Source organism: Callithrix jacchus, chromosome 22 (genome assembly GCF_049354715.1).
Source record: "Callithrix jacchus isolate 240 chromosome 22, calJac240_pri, whole genome shotgun sequence".
NCBI classification, from domain to species: Eukaryota; Metazoa; Chordata; class Mammalia; order Primates; family Cebidae; genus Callithrix; species Callithrix jacchus.
In genome coordinates, this window is record NC_133523.1 from 8,768,400 (window position 1) to 8,794,415 (window position 26,016).

The 26,016-nt window shown below is 45.5% G+C and overlaps 1 protein-coding gene across 12 annotated transcripts; it reads right to left on the reverse strand.

The window, feature by feature from the left end:
- Nucleotides 1-2,306: 2,306 nt before the first annotated feature.
- On the reverse strand, nucleotides 2,307-25,153 carry ZNF266 (zinc finger protein 266). 12 transcript variants are annotated; one of them, XM_078360445.1, is made up of 9 exons: nucleotides 24,717-25,153; nucleotides 24,403-24,464; nucleotides 9,119-9,272; nucleotides 8,847-8,943; nucleotides 8,279-8,351; nucleotides 7,551-7,677; nucleotides 6,873-6,953; nucleotides 5,338-5,420; nucleotides 2,307-4,421 (listed from the first exon to the last, which is right to left on the reverse strand). In XM_078360445.1, exons 5-9 carry the CDS (start codon nucleotides 8,309-8,311, stop codon nucleotides 2,982-2,984), a joined length of 1,764 nt encoding a protein of 587 aa, XP_078216571.1. In that variant the 5' UTR covers nucleotides 8,312-8,351; nucleotides 8,847-8,943; nucleotides 9,119-9,272; nucleotides 24,403-24,464; nucleotides 24,717-25,153; the 3' UTR covers nucleotides 2,307-2,981. The 12 variants fall into 12 exon arrangements, with proteins under 12 accessions (XP_078216571.1, XP_054106674.1, XP_008985425.1 ...); XM_054250699.2 differs by lacking the exon at nucleotides 8,847-8,943 and adding an exon at nucleotides 22,603-22,727; XM_008987177.5 differs by lacking the exon at nucleotides 8,847-8,943 and adding an exon at nucleotides 22,603-22,727 and having other exon boundaries at nucleotides 8,279-8,361.
- Nucleotides 25,154-26,016: the final 863 nt, after the last annotated feature.

Below are 26,016 nucleotides of genomic sequence, written 5' to 3' on the forward strand. Positions count from 1 at the left end.
GTTCACCGCAACCTCCGCCTTCTGGGTTCAAGCAATTCTCCTGCCTCAGCCTCCCGAGTAGCTGGGATTACAGGCACGCACCACCATGCCTAGCTAATTTTTGTATTTTTAGTAGCGACGGGGTTTCACCACGTTGACCAGGATGGTCTCGATCTCTTGACCTCGTGATCCACCCGCCTCGGCCTCCCAAAGTGCTGGGATTATAGGCCTGAGCCACCGTGCCCAGCCAATTCTAATTTTTTTAAATAATTTATTTATTTTACTTTAGGAGCATACTATACCTGGCATTTCTCCCCATGTTATCCCTCCTCACCCCCCTCCCCAACCCCATCGTCTCTCCCCTACCCCCCCAACTGTCCCATGTGTGATGCTCCTCTCCCTGAGTCAACATGTTCTCGTTGTTCAACACCCACCTATGAATGAGAACACACAGTGCTTGGCTTTCTGTTCTTGGGACAGTTTGCTGAGAATGATGGTTTCCAGATTCATCCAAGTCCCTACAAAGGACATGAACTCATCGTTTTTTATGGCTGCATAGTATTCCATGGTGTATATGTACCATATTTTATTTGTCCAGTCTATCATTGACGGGCATTTGGGTTGGTTCCAGGTCTTTGCTATTGTACACAGGGCTGCAATGAACATTATGTGTGCAGTCTTTAGAGTAGAATGATTTATAGTTCTTTGGGTATATACCTAATAGTGGGATTGGAAAGAACTAAAGCAAATATACAAGAAAAAAACAACCCCATTCAAAAGTGGGCAAAGGATATGAACAGACACTTTCCAAAAGAGGACATATATGAGGCCAACAAACATATGAAAAAATGCTCATCATCACTGGTCATTAGAGAAATGCAAATCAAAACCACACTGAGATATCATCTCACACCAGTTAGAATGGCGATCATTAAAAAATCGGGAGACAACAGATGCTGGAGAGGATGTGGAGAAATAGGAACACTCTTACACAGTTGGTGGGAGTGTAAATTAGTTCAACCATTGTGGAATACAGTGTGGCGATTTCTCAAGGATCTAGAAATAGAAATTCTAATTTTTTTGAGACAGTCTCACTTTGTCACCCAGGCTGTAGTGCAGTGGCACAATCTCGGCTCACTGCAACCTCTGCCTCCCGAATTCAAGGGATTCTCCTGCCTCAGCCTCCCAAGTAGCTGGGACTACAGGCACATGCCACCATGCCTGGCTAATTTTTTGTGTTTTTAATAGAGATAGGATTTCACCATGTTGGCCAGGATGGTCTCGATCTCCTGACCTCAGGTTATCCACCCACCTTGGCCTCCCAAAGTGCTGGGATTCCAGCCGTGAGACACCACACCCAGCCATTTTATTTTATTTATTATTTAGGGTTTTTTTTTTGAGATGGAGTCTTGCTCTGTTACCCAGGTTGGAGTGCAGTGGTCTTGGCTCACTTGCAGTCTAATTTTAGATGTGTAAAACAAGCCTCATGGAATTAGCAAAAGCTCTCCCACATGCCTTAAAGCAGAAATCTCTACACTGGATTTTTATTCCTTATATAAAAGGTATAAACATCTAATGAAATCTCTCCACATTCCTAATAATGCAGCGTCAGTCCACTCTAAGTCACTAAATGTTGGGTGAGGTCACATTTCTTACTTTCACAGTAAAAGAAACTTTCTTTTTTTTTTTTTTTTGAGACGGAGTTTCGCTCGTTACCCAGGCTGGAGTGCAATGGCGCGATCTCGGTTCACTGCAACCTCCGCCTCCTGGGTTCAGGCAATTCTCCTGTCTCAGCCTCCTGAGTAGCTGGGATTACAGGCACACGCCACCATGCCCAGCCATTTTTTTGTATTTTTAGTAGAGACGGGGTTTCACCATGTCGACCAGGATGGTCTCGATCTCTTGACCTCGTGATCCACCCGCCCTGGCCTCCCAAAGTGCTGGGATTACAGGCGTGAGCCACCGCGCCCGGCCCAAGAAACTTTCTTTTCTTGATGTTGATTTTCACAGGGTCTGTCACCACAGGAGGTGGAAGTGAGTTTTAAGATCTGATGAGCACCTGCAGACTTCTTCACATGCCCTACATTCAGAGAACGTCTCTCCTGTGACTGCTTTTGTGTTTACACTAACACTAATGATAGCTTATGAATGAGAAAAGATCACATACAAAATTTCATTATATTTTAAGAAAGCTTACAAATGTGTGTTGGTGCACATTCAAAGCCATCCTGACCTGCGGGTTGGACAAGCTTGATCTAAAGCTTTCCCCAAGTTCCTCACAGTATTAGTTTCCTAGGGTTGCTGTACAAAGTAACACAGACCAATGATTTCACCAAGAGAAATTTATTGCCTCACAGTTGTGGAGCCTGCAAGTCCGATATCAAGGTGAAGACAGGGTTGGTTTCCTCTGGAGGCCAAAATGAAAGCATCCGTTCCAGGTCTCTGCCCTTGGCCTGCAGATGGCCACCTTCTGGTGGGTTCACAGTCTCCTCCATGTGTATCCTTCCTTCACTTTCTCTCATAGGGACATCAGTGATGTTAGATTAGGGATCGAACTTAACAGCCTCATTTGAAGTTACTCACCTGTTTAAAAACCTTACATCCAAAGAGTTATATTGTAAGGAACCAGGACTTAGGGCTTAAAAATATGGAGTGGGGCATCGTCCAGACCATACCATTTAAATTGCAGAGTTTCTCTCCAATGTGAGTTCACATATGCACATTAAGGTTTGTGAGATTCAGAAAGCAATTCCCAGACTCTCTACATTCATAGGGTTTCTCTCCAGTGAAATTTCTGATGTGTTTGGTAAGGCTTGGGAATTCAGTGAAGTAGTTTCCACATTCCCTACTGACGCAGGGTCTTCTCCACTGTGAATTCATATGTGTTCATGAAGACCTGAGATACAAAGCTGCTTCCACATTTTTACATTCATAGGGTTTCTCCCGGTGAGTTTTCATGTATTCAGTGAGAACAGGGACACCTTTAGGTTTCCCCACATTCCTTACCCTGACAGTTTCTCATCTCCATGCCTTTTTTCATGATTTCGAAAGGAACTGGAAGAACTGAAGGCTTTCCCACACTCCTTACATTCATAGGGTTTCTCCCCAGTGTGAGTTCGTTCATGTAACTGAAATGAATTGGAGTAACTGAAGGATTTCCCACACCGTTTACATTCGTAGGGTTTTTCTCCAGTGTGGATCCGCATGTGAAGGTTCACACACGTGGGAAACTTAAAGGCTTTGCCACATTCCATACATGTGTATGGTTTTTTGGTACTGTGGGTCCGCATGTGATTATTAAGACTAGAGGAATGTGTAAATGCCTTCCCACATTCCAGGCACTCAAACGGCTTCTCTCCGGTGTGAATTCTCAAATGTCCACTAAGATTTGAAGAAATAGCAAAGGCTTTCCCACATTTGACACATTCAAAAGGCTTCTCTCCAGTGTGAGTTCTTACATGTTCACTCAGGCGAGAGGATCTGGCAAAGGCCTTCCCACATTCCTTGCATTCGTAGGGCCTCTCTCCACTGTGAGTTCGTGCATGCTTGGTAAGGTCTGAGTTCTGAGTGAAGGCTTTCCCACAGTCCTTACATTTATAGGGTTTTATTCCAGTGTGAATTCGAAAGTGATCACTGAGGCATGAGGAATTTCTAAAGGATTTTCCACATGTCTTACATTCAAAGGGGTCCTCTGCAGTGTGAGTTTTTAAATGTTCAGTAAGTTGAGAAGATCTGGTGAAGGCCGTTCCACATTCCTTGCATTCATAAGGCTTCTCACCCACATGAATTTTGATATGTTGACTTAAGCATGAGGAAACAGTGAAGGCTTTCCCACAATCCTTACATTTATAAGGCTTCTCTCCAGTGTGAGTTTTTCTGTGCTGAGTAAGCTGACAAGACCTAGTGAAGGCTTTCCCACACTCCTTACATTCATAGGGAATGTCTCCAGTGTGGGTTCCCATGTGAATATTAAGGTATGCAGAATATCTAAAGCCCTTTCCACATTCCTTACATTTGTAGGGTTTTTCTGAACTGCGAGTTTGTATATGCACAGCAAGGTCTGTGGAGTGAATAAAGCCTCTCCCACATTCCTTCCATTCATGGGGACTTTCTCCATTGTGAGTTCTTAAATGTCCCTGAAGGTGTGACTGATTAATGAAGGATTTCCCAGAGTCACTGCAATCAAAAGCTTTCTCCCCTATGCATGTTCCCTGATAAACAACATCTGGAGTCAGGTTGAAGGCTTTTCTACACTGATTAAACACAGAACAGTGCTCTCCGGAAGAGGTTCTCTTGCATAGGGTAAGGAAGTCTACTCCATACTGATGACACTGAAATGAGCTCTTGCTATTTTGAGTTCTCACATGTGTGTTAAGGCATGAGTGTTCGCTGGAGACATCTCCACACTGCTTAACATCATCCCCTACATTGTGGCTTCCCGTCTGTTGATAAAGGAATGAATGGTGATTAAAGGACTGTTCAGACACATTCACACATTCCACTCATCTGAAGAGAGGAACATTGTGATGGTTATATTCATTTTCACTACACTGATATAAGTACTGCCCTTTTGATTTCTTTCCAGGAAAATGATGAAAAGCTCCTGCCAGGCTGTGCCATCTACTCTAATCTCAAATGTCCATAGAGTTTTATGAAATTGTTTTAAAAACTCACTATCTAGTTACAAATGTGTACTTGAGGGAAACTATAAAACACTTGAGTGTTGGCTAGACATGGTGGCTCACACCTGTAATCCCAGCACTTTGGGAGACCAAGGCAGGTGGATCGACTCAAGTCAAGAGTTTAAGACCAGCCTGGTCAACATGGTGAAACCCTGTCTCTACTAAAATTACAAAAATTAGCTGGGTGTGGTGGCACATGCCTGTACTCCCAGCTACTCAGGAGAGTGAGAGAAGAGAATTGCTTGAACCCAGGAGGTGGAGGCTGCAGTGAGTCGAGATCAGCACTCCAGCCTGGGCAACATAGCAGGACTTCATCTAAGAAAAAAACAACAGTAAGTGTCAAGTTAGGTTTCAAGCATCCCCAAGTCATCATATGCCAAGTCTCTCCAGAGGCATTATCCCTCTTGGGAATGCTACTTTTCTCAAAAAGCTCTCATTCTGCTAATTTTCTTTTTTCTTTTAATGTAATTAAATTAAGTTTTTAAAGCCACGATCTTGCTATGTTGACCAGGCTGGTCTCGATCTCCTGGCCTTAAGAGATCCTCCCACTTCAGCCTCCCAAAGTGCTGGGATGACAAGTGTGAGCCATCATGCCCAGCTTCTTTCTGATTTTCTATAATGGAATTCCAAATTATCTTTAAATGTGAAAACGAAGACATATCCTTGTTCATCTTACCATTTGAATCCCACTAGAGGTTGGCTCCCCAAAAAAATCCTGCTGAAGGGCCGACTGTTTGGTTTTAAGTTGCACTTTCCATTCTAAAGTTAAAGAGAAAAGGAAATGTAAGGGTTTAGAGACATATATGGTAGATAGATGGAGCTGCAAACGAGAGGGATCATTTATATTTGTTTTCAAATTAACCATGGTAACAAAAAACAAACACAAAGACAGATTTGAAGATTTTATATCAAAAAATTGGCAATAATAAGGATATAGGGTCAACATTTTACATAGTTTACTACAAATTGATTCTATGAAAATTGTAAACTGATGGTGAACGCAAAGAACATTACCACGTTAGGAAAGTTGAAGAATAAGACAGTAACCACACATCAGAACAAGGAACTTGTTTTTTTTTTTTGAGACGGAGGTTCACTCTTGTCATCAGGCTGGAGTGCAGTGGCACAATCTCAGTTCACTGCAACCTCTGCCTCCTGAGTTCAAGCAATTCTCCTGCCTCAGCCTCCCAAGTAGCTGGGATTACAGGCACCCGCCACCAAGCCTGGCTAATTTTTGTATTTTTAGTAGAGATGGGGTTTCAGCATGTTCACCAGGCTGGTCTCAAATTCCTGACCTCAGGTGATCCTCCTGCCTCAGCCTCCCAAAGTTCTGGGATTACAGACATGAACCACTGGTGAGTCACCATGCCCAGCCTTTTTTTTTTCTTTTCTAGACAGAGTCTCACTCCCTCACCTTGGCTGGAGTTCAGTGGCACAGTCTTGGCTCACTGCAACCTTCAGCCCATGGGTTCAAGTAATTCTCCTGCCTCTGCCTCCCTAATAGCTGGGACTACAGGAATGTGCCACCACACTCAGCTAATATTTGTATTTTTGTAGAGATGGGATTTTGCTATCGTGGCCAGGCTGGTCTCAAACTCATGACTTCAAGTTATCTGCCTGCCTCAACCTCCCAAAGTGCTAAGATTACAGGTGTGAGTCACCACACCTGGCCCAAAACAGGAACTTTTAAAGAAGAAACCAAAGGATCCTATCACAGAAAAGACCGAGTAGACAGAGAGTATGAGAAGTTGAAGATTTCCTAACTTCTGAGAAAAAAACGGCCTAGCTGGGCATGGTGGCTCATGCCTGTAATCCCAGCGCTTTCGGAAGCCAAGGCAGGTGGAACACTTGAGGTCAAGAGTTTGTCACCAACCTGACCAATGTGGTGAAATCCCATCTCTATTAATAAAACAAAATGTTAGCCAAGCGTGGTGGCACACACTTGTAGTCCAGGCTGCTTGGAAGGCAGAGGAAGAAGAATCACTTAAACTCAGGAGGCTGAGGTTGCAGTGAGCCGATATCACACCACTGTACCACAGCCTAGGTGACAGTGAAACTATGCCTCAGAAAAAAATATATATATAATAAGTATATTTATTATATATATATGGCCTCCACATTGTGAAATAAACTGCATCTTGAAGAGTTTCCTCATTATACTTATACACATACTGAACTTATTGACCAGGGCAGTGCTTCATGAACACTCACCTTGGAAATCACCTCTCTGCACTGTCCTAGACTCTTCTTGTTCCAGCCAAGAGATCAGACTGGGTTTGAAGAGCTGACATCCTGTGCACAGAGAAAGATACATTACCAGAAGAGGCTCAGGTAAGAGATGATAAATCTTTCCATAACTCAGAACTATAGTTCCAATGGAAGCAGTGACATTATTTTAAAAGGTAAAAATACAAATACCATCTGTCCGTGCCCCCAAAAGATTGGTTATCCCTCATCCCTGAAGCCCAAATCCAGGCTGATGCACATACTTAGAAAGCACTAAGACTTTTGTCCAAATAGGAAATTAGGTGAAACAAAGAGATCTTCATTCTCATTGGAAACAACTATATCTGTCATTCTTCAACATTACAGCACATCAGATTCAGGAGGAGAGCTTGTTAAAACAGAGATGACAGGGCCATGGTGCAGAGTTTCTGACTGAGTATGTCAAAGGTGGAGACCAAGAACGTACATTTCAAACAGTGTTGGTGATGCTCTTGATCTCACACCACATTTTGAGAACCACCAAGTAGATGAAAGCCCATTAGGGCAGGGACTATGTCTGTTAGTTCCCATTGTGCTCAGAGTTGCTATCTCTGATCCGCAACACAGTAAGTGCATAACATAATCTGTCCCACAGCAGGCTACAAGGGATGAGGCCAGTCTTACCTACTGTGGCCAAATTCTTGTAGTTCTCTAGCATTACATCTCTGTAGAGGTTTCTCTGAGTTGGGTCCAGTAATGTCCATTCTTCTGGGGTGAAGTCCACAGCCAGATCATCAAAGGTCACTGAATCCTTAAAGCATCGCACACATGCTGGCTTGAGCCACCTAACATGTCTACCAGTGTTTAATGCAAAACGTAACACCAACAGAGTTGGAGGGCTCACACTGCCCACCCGAGTTCACTGGACCCAGGAAGTCTTCTCTACCCACACCCACTCACTGCCAATCCCCTCCAGTGACATGGCTTTAATGGCACTTCTTACACATGATCTTATCTAACAAGCAGACTGGGAGGTCGTCTGATGTCCCTCTATGGCATCACACTCTTGAGCAGATGCTAGATAAACGCTGATGAATGGATAAATTCTCTGAACAAAGGATACTCTCATGTCCCTTACTATGTGTCAGAACACTCAACAAAATAAAAAATATGCAGTTGGGATCATGAGAGAAGACTAATTAATAAACCTTGAAATACTGGGAGGACATTCAAGGTAGACCCTCAGCAATGTGACAGGCTCCACTCCTTCAAGGAATTCGACTAGGGACCCAGTCCTTGAAGGAGACTTTATTTGCTGTAAGAAGCTCTGGAGATCATGCTGTGGAGAAGGAAATGTGTCTACCCGGCGATGCAAGTATTGTATTCTGGGGACAGATACACTTCCTGCGTACCTGATAACAATTTGTCAGACAGTCAGCCACCATCCTTTCTACTTCTGTCTTTTCTTGAAGGCAGACTGGGTCTCTGTAAAGACCTCATGGGAAAGAAAGAAGGTGTGAGAACCCCGGGCTGACCATAATTCCCACATTCACACACCTAGAAGTCATTCCATCCTACTTTGAAATTCCCATATACTCCTGCACACTCAAGAAAACACACACACACACTACTGCTATAAATTCCAGGGCAGTCTTACCTCACCTGAAGGCAAAAAAAAAAAAAAAAGGATTGTCAGCCATGCTGCCCACTGGGAAAAGGGTAACAGTCTTATTTTACAGATAAGGAAAATGAACCGTGGAAATACATAGCACCTCTTCCCAAAGCACACACAGCAGGGGGCTGATTAAGAATAAAGCCTTCCGGCTGGGCACAGTGCCTCATGCCCGTAATCCTAGTGCTTTGGGAGGTCGAGACAGGTAGATCACTTGAAGTTAGAAGTTAGAGATCAGCCTGGCCAACATGGTGAAACCCCATCTCTACCAAAAATACAAAAAATTAGCCGGATATGGTGGCACACACCTGTAATCTCAGCTACTTGGGAGTCTGAGGCAGGAGAATTGCATGAACCGCAGAGGCAGAGGTTGCAGGGAGCTGAGATCGCGCCACTGTACTCCACCTGAGCAAGAGAGCAAGACTCTCTCAAAAAAAAGAACAAAGCATTCCCTAGCCCGTGTCAGCACCTCAGAAATGAACCTGCAGTGTGAATGATCAGGCACAGGCCACTGGACTCCATATTGTGTGGGGGGATACCTAAAGCAGGGTCTCTGGAAATGAACAGAAACAGAACTTACCATAGGACAAATCAGTGGCTGCCATCCCGCAGGGCTGACGGCTGAATGTGCTTCAAAGCGCCCTTCCTTTATTCCAAGGATCACTCCAGAGCGGCTTAGGAATCTACACGAACAGACTTAACCTCCATTCTCTTTATCCAGGGTTAATGGTGTCCTGTTTGAATCAATCATTAATCAACAAGCATTACTTATCAGTCATCAGACATCATCAGCACTCTGCCTGCAGAGAATGCATGTGAAAGCCACTGAAAACCGTGTACACCAGGAATGTTAGGAACACCAGCTTCCACACTGAGGAGCAGCTGCTGTCGGAAGTCATACTAGCAGCTTTATGTACTCGCTTAATTATCAAAACCACCCTTACAGTAGATATCAATGACCCCTATTTGCTAAAGAGAAAAGCAGGCAGGGCAAGGTCGCTCACGGCTATAATCTCAGCACTTTGGGAAGCTGGGTGTGTCACTTGAGGTCAGGAGTTCAAGACCAGCCTGGTCAATGTGGTGAAACCCTGTCTCTACTGAAAATATAAATTAGCTAGGCATGGTGGTGCATGCGTAGTCCCAGCTGCTTGGGGAGGCTGATGCAGGAGAATCACTTGAACCTGGGAGACAGAGGTTGCAGTGAGCCGAGATCGCGCCACTGCACTCCAGTCTGGGTGACAGTGAGACTGTCTCAAAAAAAGGAAAAAAGAAAAGAGAAAGAAAAAGAAACATTCAGACAACACTTGGATTTGATCCAGTATCATCCAGTTTGGAAGCTGTGGACCAGGACTTGAATGCAGACAATTTTGTTCCTAACACCCCATCTGTGGCTGTTGTTACTTTCCCACATGACCCGCGTTGGTCTAAACCTGCAGAGTACAACACCACGGTCACTACCTCATGTGTTATTGACCAGCCACTCCGTATAACCCCAGTTCAACTGAAGAACTGAATGTATTTTAATTTAATAAAATTTATACAATTAAAATAAAAATCTAATAAAAATTAATCACAATCTTTAATAAATCAAAGAAAATCACGAGGTCAAGAGATCGAGACCAGCCTGGCCAACATGGTGAAACCCCATCTCTACTAAAAAAAAAAAAAAAAATTAGCCAGGCATGGTGGCACGCAGCTATAGTCCCAGCTACTCAGGAGGCTGAGGCTGGAGAATTGCTTGAACCCAGGAGATGGAGGTTGCAGTGAGCTGAGATCACGCCACTGCACTCCAGCCTGGCAACAGAGTGAGGCTCTATATCAAGAAAAAAATAAAATAAAATAAAATACATCAAACACAGAACAGCACAGAGGCTAATTGACAGAATGGTATCTGAATGATGAAAATCACCAAAAACTGAACAATTCATTATCCATGAAGCAGATATACCCCCACAAGGACACTAAAGCCTCTATTCTATGAATGAAAAGGCTGAAACCCTTAAGTCACACTGGGTTACAGAAACCCCACATCTAGACTCCTGGTATAGATTGTACCTACCATCATGGGCTTCAAACTGGGGATCCTTGGGCTGAAGAGGGCCATGAATGTGTTTCAGTTGGTGAAATCTAAACCAATTATGTTACTTTGAACTTGAAATATAATTAATATACAAGTGCAGATGTTAAGTATTTGGTGGATGAATTTGACAATTGCATACACTTGCATAATCAAAAGCCTAAACAAGAAGGGTTTCCTCTCCCCCAAAAACCTTCTTGCCCCTTCCAGTCTCTTCTTTCCCCCTTGAAGCCAGATGAGCACTCTGTGACTCCCTCCATTTACTAGACGCTATACTGGACAGGCAAACTAGGCAGCGTGCTCATCTCTCGCAAATGTATCTCCTAACCTCATCTTCCTCTATTATTTAAATAACATGAGATAAAAATTCTAAATCTCAGGCCGGGCGTGGTGGCTCACGCCTGTAATCCCAGCACTTTGGGAGGCTGAGGCAGGTGGATCACAAGGTCAGGAGATCAAGACCATCCTGGCCAACATGGTGAAACCCTGTTGTAGGGTCCAGTCCTACTAGTCATGGAGTGTCCCCTATTGCTGTGCTGAGGTGCTGTATCCGAGAAAGAAGAAGACAAGACACCAAAGGACTGGAAAAGAGCAGCTGGGCTCGGGGGGCCACACCACCTATAAGCAGAGACAGGCGAGGCCCCGAGTGTCTGGGCGCAACTGTATTTATTAGGTACAAGACAGGGAAGGGTCTTAGGTGAGGTCATCTTAAGCAGAGCGATAGGGTCAAGACAATCACATGTGTGATAAGCAAAGGGTCCACCTCCATTAGGTCACTAAGGCAAGTAGGTGGGCATTGCAGAGTAAGACGGGTGCGGTGTGTAACATCTCTTATCTAAGGGCAGGTAACTCCTAAGAATTTCTATAGGAGAATGCTCTGAGTCCGCACAGTAGCAGCAGAGCTGACAGGTTATACAGCCACCTGCTGGCAGCCTCCAGTGATTTCTATAGGAGGATGCCGAGTCAGTACAGGAGTAACAGAGCTGTCAGGGTATACAGCCACCTAGGCACGATTATAGATTATACCGGAGAGGTTTTAAGCCCTTGGATGCGCACAGGCTTGCCGAGCTGAGGCCAGCTTTCCACAAGAACTGGACACAAGGTACAGCAACTCCTTTGTAGGAGGAGTGACTCTTGCTCCAAGCCTGCTGTACAGCGGGTATCTTTACAATACTAAACGCTGCTGCCTGGGCCAGCCTGCCATGTAGTGCATGCCCTTTCAGGCAGGGGCACTACTGCCTGGGCCATAGATTCTTGTCGTGGTCTAATTGTTTTTCTCTTAATTCATGCTCTGCGCCGTGTCTGCTCTAGACATACCTCCTACTATAAACAAGATATGATTATATATGTATAGCTGTTTTTCCCTTATTTCATGCTTGTATCGTGTCTGCTGTAGACATTCCTCCGACTATAAATTAAGATATAATTCTATATGCGTATACACACACACACACACACACACACACACACAGAGAAATAACTGAGTCGTAAGATATTCTTCCAGCACGAATTGTTCCGCCTATAAACTAATATAAGATTATATATAAAGGATTATATAAAAGGAAAGAACTGAATAGCAACACTATAGACTAAGATATTCTTCAGGCACTAATTGTGCCAGGGGTCTGCTTAGCTCTCCTTCCTCGGTGCCCAGAAGGAGGATTACGCACACCCCATCTCTATTAAAAATACAAAAAATTAGCTGGGTGTAGTGGCACGCATCTGTAGTCCCAGCTACTCAGGAGGCTGAGGCAGGAGAATCACTTGAACCCGGAAGTTAGTGGATGTGGTGAGCCGAGATCGTGCCACTGCACTCCAGCCTAGCAACAGAGCGAGACTCCATCTCAAAAAAAAAAAAAAATTCTCAATCTCCCACTGCAGCTGTAGACTTGTCTATTTCTTCTTGTGTATCTGTAATAGATACTCCTTTATACATCTTGTAACAACATTACTGGGTAGATACACACATTGAACTTTCATATTTTTGAAGCAACAAAACCTTTTATAAGGAATTATGTGTGTCTCTAGGAATGTTCTTGGATGGTGCTGTGTGACACTGGGACCTGCTTTTCTTTGTGGGGTCTCTGCTTCTTAAGGGCAGCCTTAGGTATCTTTGGGTGCCAGTGTTCCCCTTTACCTGGCATGGAACCTGAAGGCACCCAGTGATGGCTGGACAGACAACTGAGATCCTTCTCAACACTGTTGAAGTACACCCAGATTACAGCTCCATCACAATTCATAACACAATATCCATCTGAGTTTTGAAATGTATTGAACTACTCAAAGAATACAAGGGTGAGAGGAGTACTGTCTCCGTCTATGTGCTTACCCACCACCCATGGCCTGTCTGCATGCCAAAGACTGGTTTCCCCTGGCCGCCTGATGTGGATACTTAGTACTCTCGCTTGTACCCTTACTGGCACCCCAACTTCCTCTGCTCATGAGCCCAATAGCCAGGGTTGCCTGCATTCCAGAGGGCTGCTTCCTGCTTTCCCAGAGTCCAATGACTCCTCTAGTACCACCCAAAAGTACAGAGCAGAAGCACTACAGCCCTGCTAAAGGCTGACCCTGAAAGGCAGCACTAAAGGAAAATCTTCCCAGTGGCAGAACTTAAAGCGGTATATTGGCCTATTTCTGGGTCTGCAGTGAGAGTTGACAAGACGAACGCATACACACAGATTCATCAAAAGTTGCCAATGGCTTGGCTGGATGGTCAAAAATGTGGGAGGAACCAGAGTGGTAACAAGGAAACCTGGGAAAGGGTATACGGATAGACCTCTCTGAAAGGGTTGTGTCACATGGGAACGCCTACCAAAGTTGATCCACTAGAAATAAGAGTGGACAAAATCATGCACTCTAAAAATACCTGTCACTTTTCCTAGCTACCTCAGTGCTTGCTCAATGGGCCCACTAAAAAATGTTCATGACAGCAGGGTAAAGGCTACGTGGGCTCAGCAGTAAGAACTTCCCCTTACCAAGGCTGACCCAGTAACATTACTGCTGGGCCTAATCTCCTGAAAGCAGAAATCAACACTGAGCAACCAATATGGCGCCACTCCTTAGAGGAGGCCAGCCATGCTGTAATGGGTCCTCTTCTATCACAAAATTGTCAAAGACTCATCCTCACCAGAAAACATTCATGTTTCGGTATGGATCTGCTGGTTAGGCTTCTGCCGGCACCACCATCCAAGGATTTACAAGATGCTTTATCAGCAGTCATTGCTCCACACAATGTAGTTTCTAAACAAGAAAGGCATTTCACTGCAGAGGAAGTGCAACAACGGAAGCACGTCCTTGCAATCGACTGGTACCATCACACACCACATCGCTCAGAAGCAGCTGATCTACATGAAAAGTGGAATCGCATACTGAAAACTCAGTTATACGGCCAAATGGAAGACAACTCTTAGAAAGGAATTCTATCTCATAGGTCAAGGTATACGCTTTGAGTCAGAAAGCCTTGCATGGTACTGTCTCCCCACAGACAGAATAGATGGGTCCAAGAATTGACGGGTGGGCTGGAAGTGATGGCTCACGCCTGTAATCTCAACACTTGGGAGGCCAAGGTGGGAGGATCATTGGAGGTCAGGAGTTCGTGACCAGCCTGGCCAACATGGTGAAAGCCCATCTCTACTAAAACACAAAAAATTAGCTGGGTGTGCTGACACATGCCTGTAATCCCAGCTACTTGGGAGGCTGAGGCAGGAAAATGGCTTGAACTGGGAAGGAAGAGGTTGCAGCGAGCCGAGATCATGCCACTGCACTCCTGCCTGGGCTACAGAGCAAGACTCTTTCTCAAAACAAAACAAAAAATAAATAAAATAAAACAAACAAACAAAAAAAGAATTGATGGGTGAAGGTGAAGTTAGCTCCACTGACAAAAGTTTGCTTCCATTCCCAAAAACTTAGAGCCCTGCTGGTCCAGAGATCTTCTTAGTCCCTAATGGAAAAATGCTTCCCCCAGGGGGCACAGTTATGGTTCTAATACACTGGAACAGGAGATTGCCACTTAGCCATTTTGGGCTTCATGTACCACTAAACCAAGCGGCAAAAAAAAAAAAGAAAGAAAAATAGAACAAGAAACATTATTCTTCTGGGTGGAGTGGTTAATCTCATGATCAAAGGAAAACCGTGCAGCACTGCTAGACGATGGAGGCCAGGAGGACGAAGTGATGAAGGGTAGAACCTCCAAGTACTTCTCTACTTCACAGAAAAGGTTAATGGAAAACCACACTGGGCAAAGGCAGGACAACAGAGGGCGTGGACTCCGGGCGAATGAAGATTTGGAGCACTCCTCCCTGGTATAAAACCCAGAGCAGCTGAGGTTCAAGTGGACGGCAGGGAAAACGTGGAATTAGTCACTGAAGAAGTAAACCGTGGATATCCACTACAACCTCCAGACCAATGACGGAAACAAGAAATGTAGTTTTGCACGTTTTCTCTGTGCTTGTTACATGTATGTGTCTGTTTATATCCATGTGTTTATTTAAATGAACAGTTACTTCTTCTTCTCACTTTCATTTTATATACACATTATTAGAGGTTAAATTTATAGTTTTGTCTTTAAGAAACAGAATAGTTAGAATGGAGTAATTGATATGCCAGCAGTGGGAATACACAGGACTACTGGAACTGTGCATCTTCTCAATTTGGGGCTGGGTGAGGACTTCTTCCCTCTCATCTTCTTAGGTAGGGCTATAGACTTGTTTGATTATTACATTCCTATATGTTTAGAAGAATGCATATAGATGGTAAGGAACCAAAGAGTGAAATATGCCAGTCAGCTATTTGTTTATCTCAGCTCCAACATCCTCATCGCCGTTGTCCTAGTTCAAACTTCCCCTCCCTATGTAGCTGTTTCTTATATAGCCTGCTTGCTCCTCACCTCACTGGCCCTAAACCCAACATATCTCACAGCAGCTGACTACAATAAAACTTAGTGACCAACACCAGAGTCATATAAATAAGACCTGCCCTTTGCGCAACCAACTCACAACCCCCAAAGGCAGGCCTGAGGGATAGTCCATGGACCTTAACAAAGACATGGCCCCACAGGTCCTCTCTCTCATTCCTAGCCCACAGGTTGAGTGCCCGGCTATCTCTGGACTTCATCAGCCCTCGAGAGCAGCCTCCCGTCTTGGAGATCTGTGAGCAGCAGGATGCTTCCGACATTTCATGTGTTTCTCTGTATCTTGCCTGCCCAACACACTGGAACGTAACTCTTCTCCCCGTCCCGGTAGGGCTAAAATTTGCAGCCACTCTTCAGAGAGAAAGAGAGATCCCCTAGACCAAAACAGAGGAAAATATACTCGGTGGCAGTGAACCGGGCGTGTGGTCACAACCCGAGGGACAGAACACAAGTCCTTCAGATTACTCTTGGCCTGCTTACTACCTGGCCTGCCCACACGGCTGACGCCACATGGGACGGCTCCATGGCCCACTGGGGTGCCTCTCTGCAGCTGTGCACGCTGCCTGTTGTCTTTGTGGCGTGCTGCCAAAACTCCCCTCCCTAAACTGGGTGGGTCCTCCACAGTCGTAGCGCTCTGGGACTTACCAACTGCTAGCCTAAAGAGGGCAGGAGGGGCATTACAGTCACTATGCAAGGCTGCTGTCGCTTCCCCAACAGGAACTGTTGGGCTGGAGGAAACCAGGTCTATTTCCAAGGCCTCACTCTGGCACGATGGGCTTGCTACTGAGAGGCAGAAGTGGGTCAGGCAGACACTGGAGGGTTAGCAGAGTACCAGAGGAAGAGGCATTCTGGCTGCCCGCTGAGTGGAGAGGCTGTATCCAGGGAGGCCTGCGGACTTCCCAACATGACAACAGGAGTGGCTCCTTCACTGGGGAGATGATGGTACCTCGGTGACAAGGCTACCGCCAGGGTCTGCTATCCCCACGAGGCTGCCTTCCCTTGCTTAGTACAACGTACCTGGCCAAACTTGGGGCAGCTGTCTTAGCAATGAATACCCAGGTCAACAAACAGTCCCATCTTCTTCACAGTTACGATAAACTATTGGGTCATTACCTAAAAACTGTCCCTTTCAAGATAAGAAAACAAAACAACAAAAAAAAAACCCTGGGAATCTCTTGTCTGAAAAATGCCCAAAATATAAGGCAAAATCCCATCTCTCTCCATATACTAAAGGCCACAATAGAAGGCCTTACCAGGACACTACTTATTCTCTTCAGAATTACAGACATTATTTGTAACCAAGATGTATGTTTCACTTCTTTTCTGTCAATTTTTTTTTTTGAGACGGAGTTTCGCTCTTGTTACCCAGACTGGAGTGGAATGGCACGATCTCGGCTCACCGCAACCTCTGCCTCCTGGGTTCAAGCAATTCTCCTGCCCCAGCCTCCCGAGTAGCTGGGACTACAGGCGCGTACCACCATGCCCAGCTAATTTTTGTATTTTTAGTAGAGACGGGGTTTCACCTTGTTGACCAGGATGGTCTCGATCTCTTGACCTCGTGATCCACCACCTCAGCCTCCCAAAGTGCTGGGATTATAGGTGTGAGCCACCGCACCCGGCCCTTTTCTGTCAATTTAATTTTTTTTTAAAGAGGCAGGGTCTCGCTATGTTGTCCAGGCTGGTCTCAAACTGCTGGGCTCAAGCAATCCTTCCACTTTGGCCTCCAAACTACTGGGATTACAGGGGTGAGCCATTGTGCCCACCCCATGTTTCCCTTCTTAAAATGCACAATGCTAGCCCCTTGAAAAATGTATTCAATAGAACGTTCATTTCCCTAATAGATAAAACTCAGATAACTGGTTTCACTGAGAAACAGAAAAACGTCTTCAAATAACTACTTTTCAAATTCCAGTCCATCAAATAAGCTCCTGAAATTCTCTATCATGCTCTAGGGCTTAACTTATTTCCAATCTTGCCCCCATCCCACAAGGGTTGAAGGCAAAATCAAGGGTGCACAGTCTCCTGGGACTTATTCATCTTAGATTGTCCCAGAGGCCCGGCGGCTGCTCATGTGATAGGGAACCCATCTGAACCTAAACTTCCGCCAAAAGAAACAAAGACACACTCTCAGGTACAGCTACATATCATTCTATTCATCGTTCATCGTACTGTTACCGGTTTGGGTGCTTTGTTGGTGTACAACCTAGAGGACCACATCTACTTCAGTGCGTATCCACTTTAAAAGGATACCCCAGTGACATCCTAGATGACTTTGTCCTAGCCCAAAATATCACCGCTGGAAACGACATTGCCTCGAGCAACACAGCCCCAACCCACGACTCTGACTTCACCACTGCACTCAAACCTCCACACCGCGATGCCCGTGGACTGCCTCTTCTAAAGCACAAATGGACCCAGAACACTTTTTTTCTTCCTGAACTGTGTGCTTTGCCAAGATCCTGGTAGAGTACTTGCTTTCTGCTCATAGTTGCACACCCACACACCCATACCTGAAGGAAAATCTGGTAGGAGTTACCATAATTAATGGAGATTACTGTTTCCCCAAGAGGCACCTGCCTCTAGGCAGTCAACTCCTTAACCTGACAGAGGGGACCACCTGTTCCCTGACGCCTTCTACTACCCCTCCCACTACCAACCGCAGCCACTCCTGCCGTTGGTTACACACACCACCACCAGCCTTGACGTATACTTTCCTAAATCCTCAGCTCATACCCTCCAACATAACAGCCCAACATCCATTTTTTTTTCTTTTTTTTTTGAGATGGAGTCTCACTCTGTCACGAGGCTGTAGTGCAGTGGCATCATCTCAGCTCACTGCAATCTCTGCCTCCTGGTCTCAAGCGATTCTCATGCCTTGGCCTCCCAAGTAGCTGGGATTACAGGCAGGTGCCACTACACCCGCGAATTTTCGTATTTTTAGTAGAGACAAGGTTTAACCATGATGGCCAGGATGGTCTCGATCCCCTGACCTCATGATCGGCTTCCCAAGGTGCTGGGATTACAGGTGTGAGCCACTGCGCCCGGCCCTTACATCCATTTTTAGGCCTGACATAAGTTATTTATGTCAGGAACCCAGTCAGATCCCATCGCCTTTGGCTTACTTAGAACTTCCCTTACCTGTGTGTTGTCTGTGACATAGCCTACTTATTCCTCACCTTACTGACTGACCCCAAACCCAACACAACCCACAGCTGCTGATGATAATGAAACCTACTGGCCAACACCGGTCATGTAAATCAGTTCTCCCCATTGTTCAGGTCTAGCCAATCCACAACCACTCTAGGAAAGCTGGAGGGATGAGGCCCATGGACCTTAACAAAGGCACAGTCCCTGCCGGGTACGGTGGCTCATGCCTGTAATCCCAGCACTTTGGGAGGCCCATGCCTGCAATCCCAGCACTTTAGGAGGCCAAGATGGGTAGATTGCCTGAGGTCAGAAGTTCGAGACCAGCCTGGCCAACATAGTGAAACCCCGTCTCTATGAAAAATACAAAAAATTAGCCAGGCGTGGTGGCATGTGCCTGTAATCCCAGCTACTTGGGAGGCTGAGGCAGGAGAATCACTTGAACCTGGGAGGCGGAGGTTGCAGTGAGCTGAGATGGCGCCATTGCACTGCAGCCTGGGCAACAAGAGCGAGACTCTGTCTCCAAGACAAAAAATAAAAAAACAAAGGCATAGTCCCACAGGTCTTCTCTGTCTCATTCCCCACCCACTAGTTAACACCTGGCTGTCTCCTGACTTCCCATCAAGACCTCAAGGGCAACCCTCTTCTCACGGATCTGTGAGTAATAAAATGCTTCTGCTACTTGCTGTGTGCCTCTTTTTCTGTATCTAAACCGCCCAATACACCAGAACATCTCTCCTCTTGGTCGGGACAGGGCTAGATTTATGGCCATTCTCCAATGACAGACCATAGGATCGAATTAGAGGAACATACAAAATGGGGACATGGAATAGACACTGAACAAGGGAGGCTCACTTCCCAGATACAACTATGGCATGGCAGTCAGCAGTGTGGGTGTGAGGGCAGTGGAGCGTGCTCTGTCCATGCCATGTGCCCAGAACACAGTCTTAAGATACCATAAAACCCTGGCCCAGTCACCACCACCCTATGGCCTTTCTAACAAGGATGCCACATGCTCAAAGGACTCTCACTAACAGAGGCACCCTCTGCACATGTGCCAGCAGGCTTGGTGGCTTGTGTCCCTCATGACATAGACACTTCACATGCCAGGATGCATGCTGCTGCATCACCTGTCCCCCAGAGGTTTGTTCCCAAAGGCCTCCAAATGTGAACACTGAAGTCCCAGGCCTTGCAAACCAAGAGGCATCCAAATTTCCTCTGCACAGCTGCCCATTACCATTAATGTGAGTGTGCCCCAGAGGTGTCTGTCACAGCACTTCTGGGGCAGACAGGAAGCACTGCAAGCCTCACAGCTACAGCGGTGTCCTGACGCACCCTACAGGCTGACCCACCCATTGCAGCCAGCCTTTGCCTTGGAATATTACTTCAATCTTGGCTATGAAGTATGACCAACTGCAGCCTGACTAACCCAGAAAACTTCACCACCCAACAGGTTACAGCCACACTGTGGCCAAATACTCTAATAGGACTCCAGAGATTCACGCCCCTGGATAACACCCTTCTGTTGACTGTAGGAAAGACTTCTGACCTGTTTCTAACAGAAGAATAAGCAAAAATGAAGAGACTGCAGATATAATAGAGGTCTCGTCAGTTGGGTTTTTGGATTTTTTTTTTTTTTTAAGAGAGGATCTCACTCTGCTTGCCCAGGCTGGAGTGTAGTAGCACAATCTTGGCTCACTGCAGCCTCCATCTTCCTGCTTTAAGCAATTCTCCTGCCTAAGTCTCTGAAGCACCTGGAATTACAGGTACCTGCCACCATGCCCGGCTAATTTTTGTATTTTTTTAGTAGAGATGGGATTTCACCGTGTTGGCCAAGCTGGTCTTGGAACTCCTGACCTCAAGTGATTCACCCACCTTGGCCTCCCAAAGTGTTGGGATTACAGGTGTGAGCCACTGCACCTGGCCTACTTTTATCTTGATACACATGTTGCACACATGACTATTGTTGTAGGGCATTAAGTGTGTGCCAACGGTTGTTGAAATTGGTTTTCCAATATACTCTCCAAAAAGCAGCATATGCACATCCTCCGACACTTAATATCAGAACTCTCAACTATGATTTCACTCTGTGCAGCTAGCTCACTGGAACCCCTAAGTGGCAGAGAAAATGTATACAATTTAAGTCTTCACTTAAAGTCATCAACAGGTTCTTGGAAACTGAGACTTTAAGAGAAATTACATGCAACAAAGCCAATTTTTCACACGCTAATTGATATGAGAGTTTTTTTTTTTTTTGAGATGGAGTTTCACTCTTGTTACCCAGGCTGGAGTGCAATGGCGCCATCTCAGCTCACCGCAACCTCCGCCTCCTGGGTTCAGGCAATTCTCCTGCCTCAGTCTCCTGAGTAGCTGGGATTACAGGCATGCGCCACCATGCCCAGCTAATTTTTTGTATTTTCAGTAGAGATGGGGTTTCACCATGTTGACCAGGATGGTCTCGATCTCTTGACCTCGTGATCCACCTGCCTCAGCCTCCCAAAGTGCTGGGATTACAGGCTTGAGCCACCCCGCCCAGCCTGATATAAGAGTTAAGTTCCTACAACATATTTCTGGTCATAAAAACATCACCAAACTTCTAAATAAAGACCCCAAACACTTTTTTTTTTTTGAGAAGGAGATTCGCTGTTGTTACCCAGACTGGAGTGGAATGGCACGATCTCGGCTCACCGCAACCTCCGCCTTCTGGGTTCAAGCAATTCTCCTGCCTCAGCCTCCCGAGTAGCTGGGATTACAGGCGTGCACCACCATGCCCAGCTAATTTTTGTATTTTTAGTAGAGATGGGGTTTCACCTTGTTGACCAGGATGGTCTCAATCTCTTGACCTGGTGATCCACCCGCCTCAGCCTCCCAAAGTGCTGGGATTATAGGCATAAGCCACCGCACCTGGCCTGACCCCAAACACTTCTAATATTAAATACTGAAAAGAAAGTAAGCTACATATACATTTAAGAAAGACTAATAAAAATAGGATATTGCTGGGCGCGGTGGCTCACACCTGTAATCCCAGCACTTTGGGAGGTCGAGACAAGAGAATCACCTGAGGTCAGGAGTTCAAGACCAGCCCAACCAACATGGAGGAAACCGCGCCTCTACTAAAATACAAAATTAGATGGATATCATTGCGGGCTCCTGTAATCCCAGCTACTTGGGAGGCTGAGGCAGGAGAATCACTTGAACCCAGGAGGCGGAGGTTGCAGTGAGCCCAAATCGTGCCATTGCACTCCAGCCTGGGCAGCACAAGCGAAACTCCATCTCAAACAAACAAAAAAGAATATTTATCCAATGTTTGGTGAATCAGTGTGTGATGGCAGTTAACAGTGATGGGTTAAATCAAGGAATGCTTCCAAGGCAAAACCTGTGAGGACCACCTCCTACCACCAAGTAGGAGTAATGAATGGGGCAAGCTTGCTAAGTGGTATCATTTATTGTTGTACATTTGTATCATCAAATGTTTTAGGAATTTGTAGTTTACAATATTTTGTATTGATTCACTCATTCTCCAATCTGCTTATTCCGGCTGCAGGATGAAAATGACCAGAGCTCATACTAACAGTCAGGGCACAAGGTGGGAATCAACCCTGAACAGGATGCCATTCCAGGGTAGGCGGCACTCTCTTAAACTCTTTCACACATACACACATTCATAGTGGGTCAATTTAGACACGCCGATTAAGCTAACATATGCATCACTGGGATGTGGGAAGAAACCAGAGTACCCAGAGAAAACCCATGCAGACATGGGACGAACATGCAGAAGCTACAGTGGCCCACCTGGAAATCGATTTTTTTCCCTCATTGACATTATAATTAACAGACATTATTCTAAGATCTGTTGTATTTCCAGGCCATATGGCCCCTTCACAGTTTTTTGGCAGCCCATATTGGCAGGTGAATTTTCTGCTCATGTACTTACATGGAGTGTATCAACCCAACCCCCAGATAGGTAAGTGTCTATAAGGAGTCACACAGAGTTCTTCGTCTGGATGTACCTTCAGGGAAGCAAAGGACTAATTTAGGTAGAAGGAGCCCAAAAGTGAACTGAAAAGAAAAAAAAAAAAAAACACTGAAAGAGGTTTTGTCTCTCTGTTTATTAATATACACATTTTCTAAGACTGATAATTAACATCACTTAATTTTCATGGAGACCTTATTTTTCAATGCTCTGCCACTGATTCTCATTAATCCCTTAGGCTTCTCCTATTTTCCCTTGATTTACATCATTTGTCAGATATCACTTACTTTGGCCGGGCACAGTGGCTCACACCTGCAATCCCAGCACTTTGGGAGGCTGAGGTGAGCAGATCACTTAAGGTCAGAAGTCTGAAACCATCCTGGCCAACATGGTGAAACCATTGCTACAAAAAAAAAAAATTATCCAGGCATGGTGGCACATGCTTGTAAACTCAGCTACTAGAGTGGCTGAGGCAAGAGGATGGCTTGAAAACCCAAGAGGCAGAGGTTACAGTGAGCTGAGATTGTTCCACTGCACTGGAGCCTGGGCAACAGCAAAACTGTCTCCAAACAAAAACAAACAAACAAAAAAAGATATCACTTGCTTTTTCCTGTCAGTCATATATTGAAGATTAAATTATCCTATCACATTATTTCCCCAACCAAAGAAAGAATACTGACTAGGTCAAACCTGGGAGTAATTTCTGATGTGTGATGTGCTCCTCTCTCTCACCCCAGAAATGGAGTCAGCTAATTCACAGAATGCTTTACCCAGCTCTTATTTCCTTCCCCTTCACCATAGCTAAATCATACCATATTTTTGTTCTCAGCTTGAATATCACTCGTCTTAGCATTGCCTATTCCATAGAAAGACAGAGAAAATAATTCTGTTCTCTACTTTACTTACAGACCCCCAACACTCTGTAATACACTTATTTGCTTGGTTACATGAGAGCCTCCTCCGGTAGTTTACAACCTCCCTAAGAGCAGCCCTAAGTTGAATTTTTTGTGCCTTAATCAACCATTCAGATACTCATCCATTTATGGGACATACCAAGAAATGAAGGATACATTTAAACACAGCACAGAATACCATCAGAACTACCAAAATGTATAACTTTCTTAAAGCACGAGTGACTCGGCAAAAAAAGACAACATAATGAATAAACAGCGACTGCTAGTTGTAAAGAGACTAAAAAGTCGCAGAGACTAAAAGACATGAACAACTGCAATATATAATACTTGGCTACATATTCACCGGGCGCGGTGGCTCACACCTGTAATCCCAGCACTTTGGAAGGCCAAGGCGGGTGGATCACGAGGTCAGGAGTTCCACATCAGCCTGGCCAACACGATGAAACCCCGTCTCTACTAAAAAGATACAAAAAAATTAGCCGGGCGTGGTGGCTGGCACCTGTAATCCCAACTACTTGGGAGGCTGAGGCAGGAGAATCGCTTGAACCCGGGAGGCGGAGGTTGCAGTGAGCCGAGTTCACGCCAATGCACTCCAGACTGCAACAGGGCAAGACTCTGACTCAAAAACAAAACAAAACACTTGGGTACATATTAGACACCAAAACAATCAAAAGCATATATTGGTACAAAGTGGAGAACTGTACCTTTTTACACAGGGTACATATCAACATTTTTCATTTTCTTGGTTCAAATCATAGTATTATGGTTTCAAAACGACATGTCTTTATAGGACAGGTATTCCCAGGCATTTAAACCTTAAGTGTCACACCTGCAATGTTCAACTTACTTCAAAGCCCCCATTCTTTCTTCCTATACGCCCATTTTGAAGCTCTGTGGGGAGGTACAGGCCTAGGAAGTTCAGATGAAAAGAAGAGCTAAATATGCTTGCTTTTCTTCAGCAGAAAGACGTGCGGTTTAATAACGTTTATAATCACAGATAAATAAGCACACCCCAGATACCTAAAAGTAGCTTTATGTTTCTACCTGAAGTAGAGTGTCAAAAATAAATACAGGATGCGCAAACACATTCTTAGATAAAACGTTTGTTTGCAAAAACAGGAGGAAGAAATCCCCGAAACCAATTTTCACCCCAGGGCTCACCAGCACGCGCCGGAATCGCCAGGTCCAGGAGATGCGGGGACTAAGGACCACAATCAACTCGAACGGCAAAAATTCGTTGTTTCAGGAAAAAACAAAGTCACAAAGATTGATTTGGAGGAAGATGAAGCGGCAATCTCCGTGTTTGCAAAAATCGTGAGGAAGCTCCCTTATGACAGATCTCGAAAGGGCTCCTGGCCCAGGGCGGTCGCAGTGACAGCTCCAGTGGCATTTGGGACCTGGCGGCCCCGGCGGACCAAGCGGAGCGGGCAAGACCTCTCTAAAGTGACCCCTCTGCGCCCTGGGCCAAACTGCTACTTTCACCACCACTTCCGCCGCTGATTCCTGAAGGTTATCCGGCCTCGCCACAGCTGTATTAAGTCCGAAGACCACCAGAAAGAAAACTGGTTTGGCAACGCAGAGAAAGCGCCGGAAAAGACAGAGGCGCTCCGCTGATGTCGTCACTTCCGCTTCCAGCCCCAAACCCAGGGGAGCGCTCGGGGACTGCAACCTCCGCCAAGCTAAACATCCTCAGGCAGAGAAATTCTGGTTTACTCCCCCGTGAGTACGGAGAGGCCTTGGAGTGGGCTCAGCTTGGGGAATAGAGGCCAAAATGGTCTCACAGCACATGGCTGAGGTCAGAACCAAGCCTGCGGACGGGGCCCATACCTGGGGTGGGGTCAGTGGTGCTGCAAGGTTAAAGGTGTGGGCTCCTCCATGGGATGCTCATAATGTTCACAAAAGTTTTTCTTCTCGCCTCCTCCGACGTTCCTAGCACACTTTAAATTATTCTTCCGGGCCGGGCGCGGTGGCTTAAGCCTGTAATCCCAGCCCTTTGGGAGGCCAAGGTGGGTGGATCACGAGGTCAGGAAATCGAGACCATCCTGGTCAACATGGTGAAACCCCGTCTCTACTAAAAATACAAAAAATTAGCTGGGCATGGTGGCGCGTGCCTGTAATCCCAGCTACTCGGGAGGCTGAGGCAGGAGAATTGCCTGAACCCAGGAGGCGGAGGTTGCGGGGAGTCGAGATCGCGCCATTGCACTCCAGCCTGGGTAACAAGAGCGAAACTCCATCTCAAAAAAAAAAAAAAAAAAATTTAAATGTTTCATGCTCATGGAATGTGTTTCAGCATGTAGTGTGGAATAGTGGATGCAATATTTTTTCCCTCTGGAAAGATGGCCAATTATTGTAGTACCACATATTGATAAACTGTCCTTGACTTACTGATTTGAAATTCCATGTTTATTAAACTATAAATTCCTATGTATACCTGTATCTGATTCTAGACTCTATGTTAGTA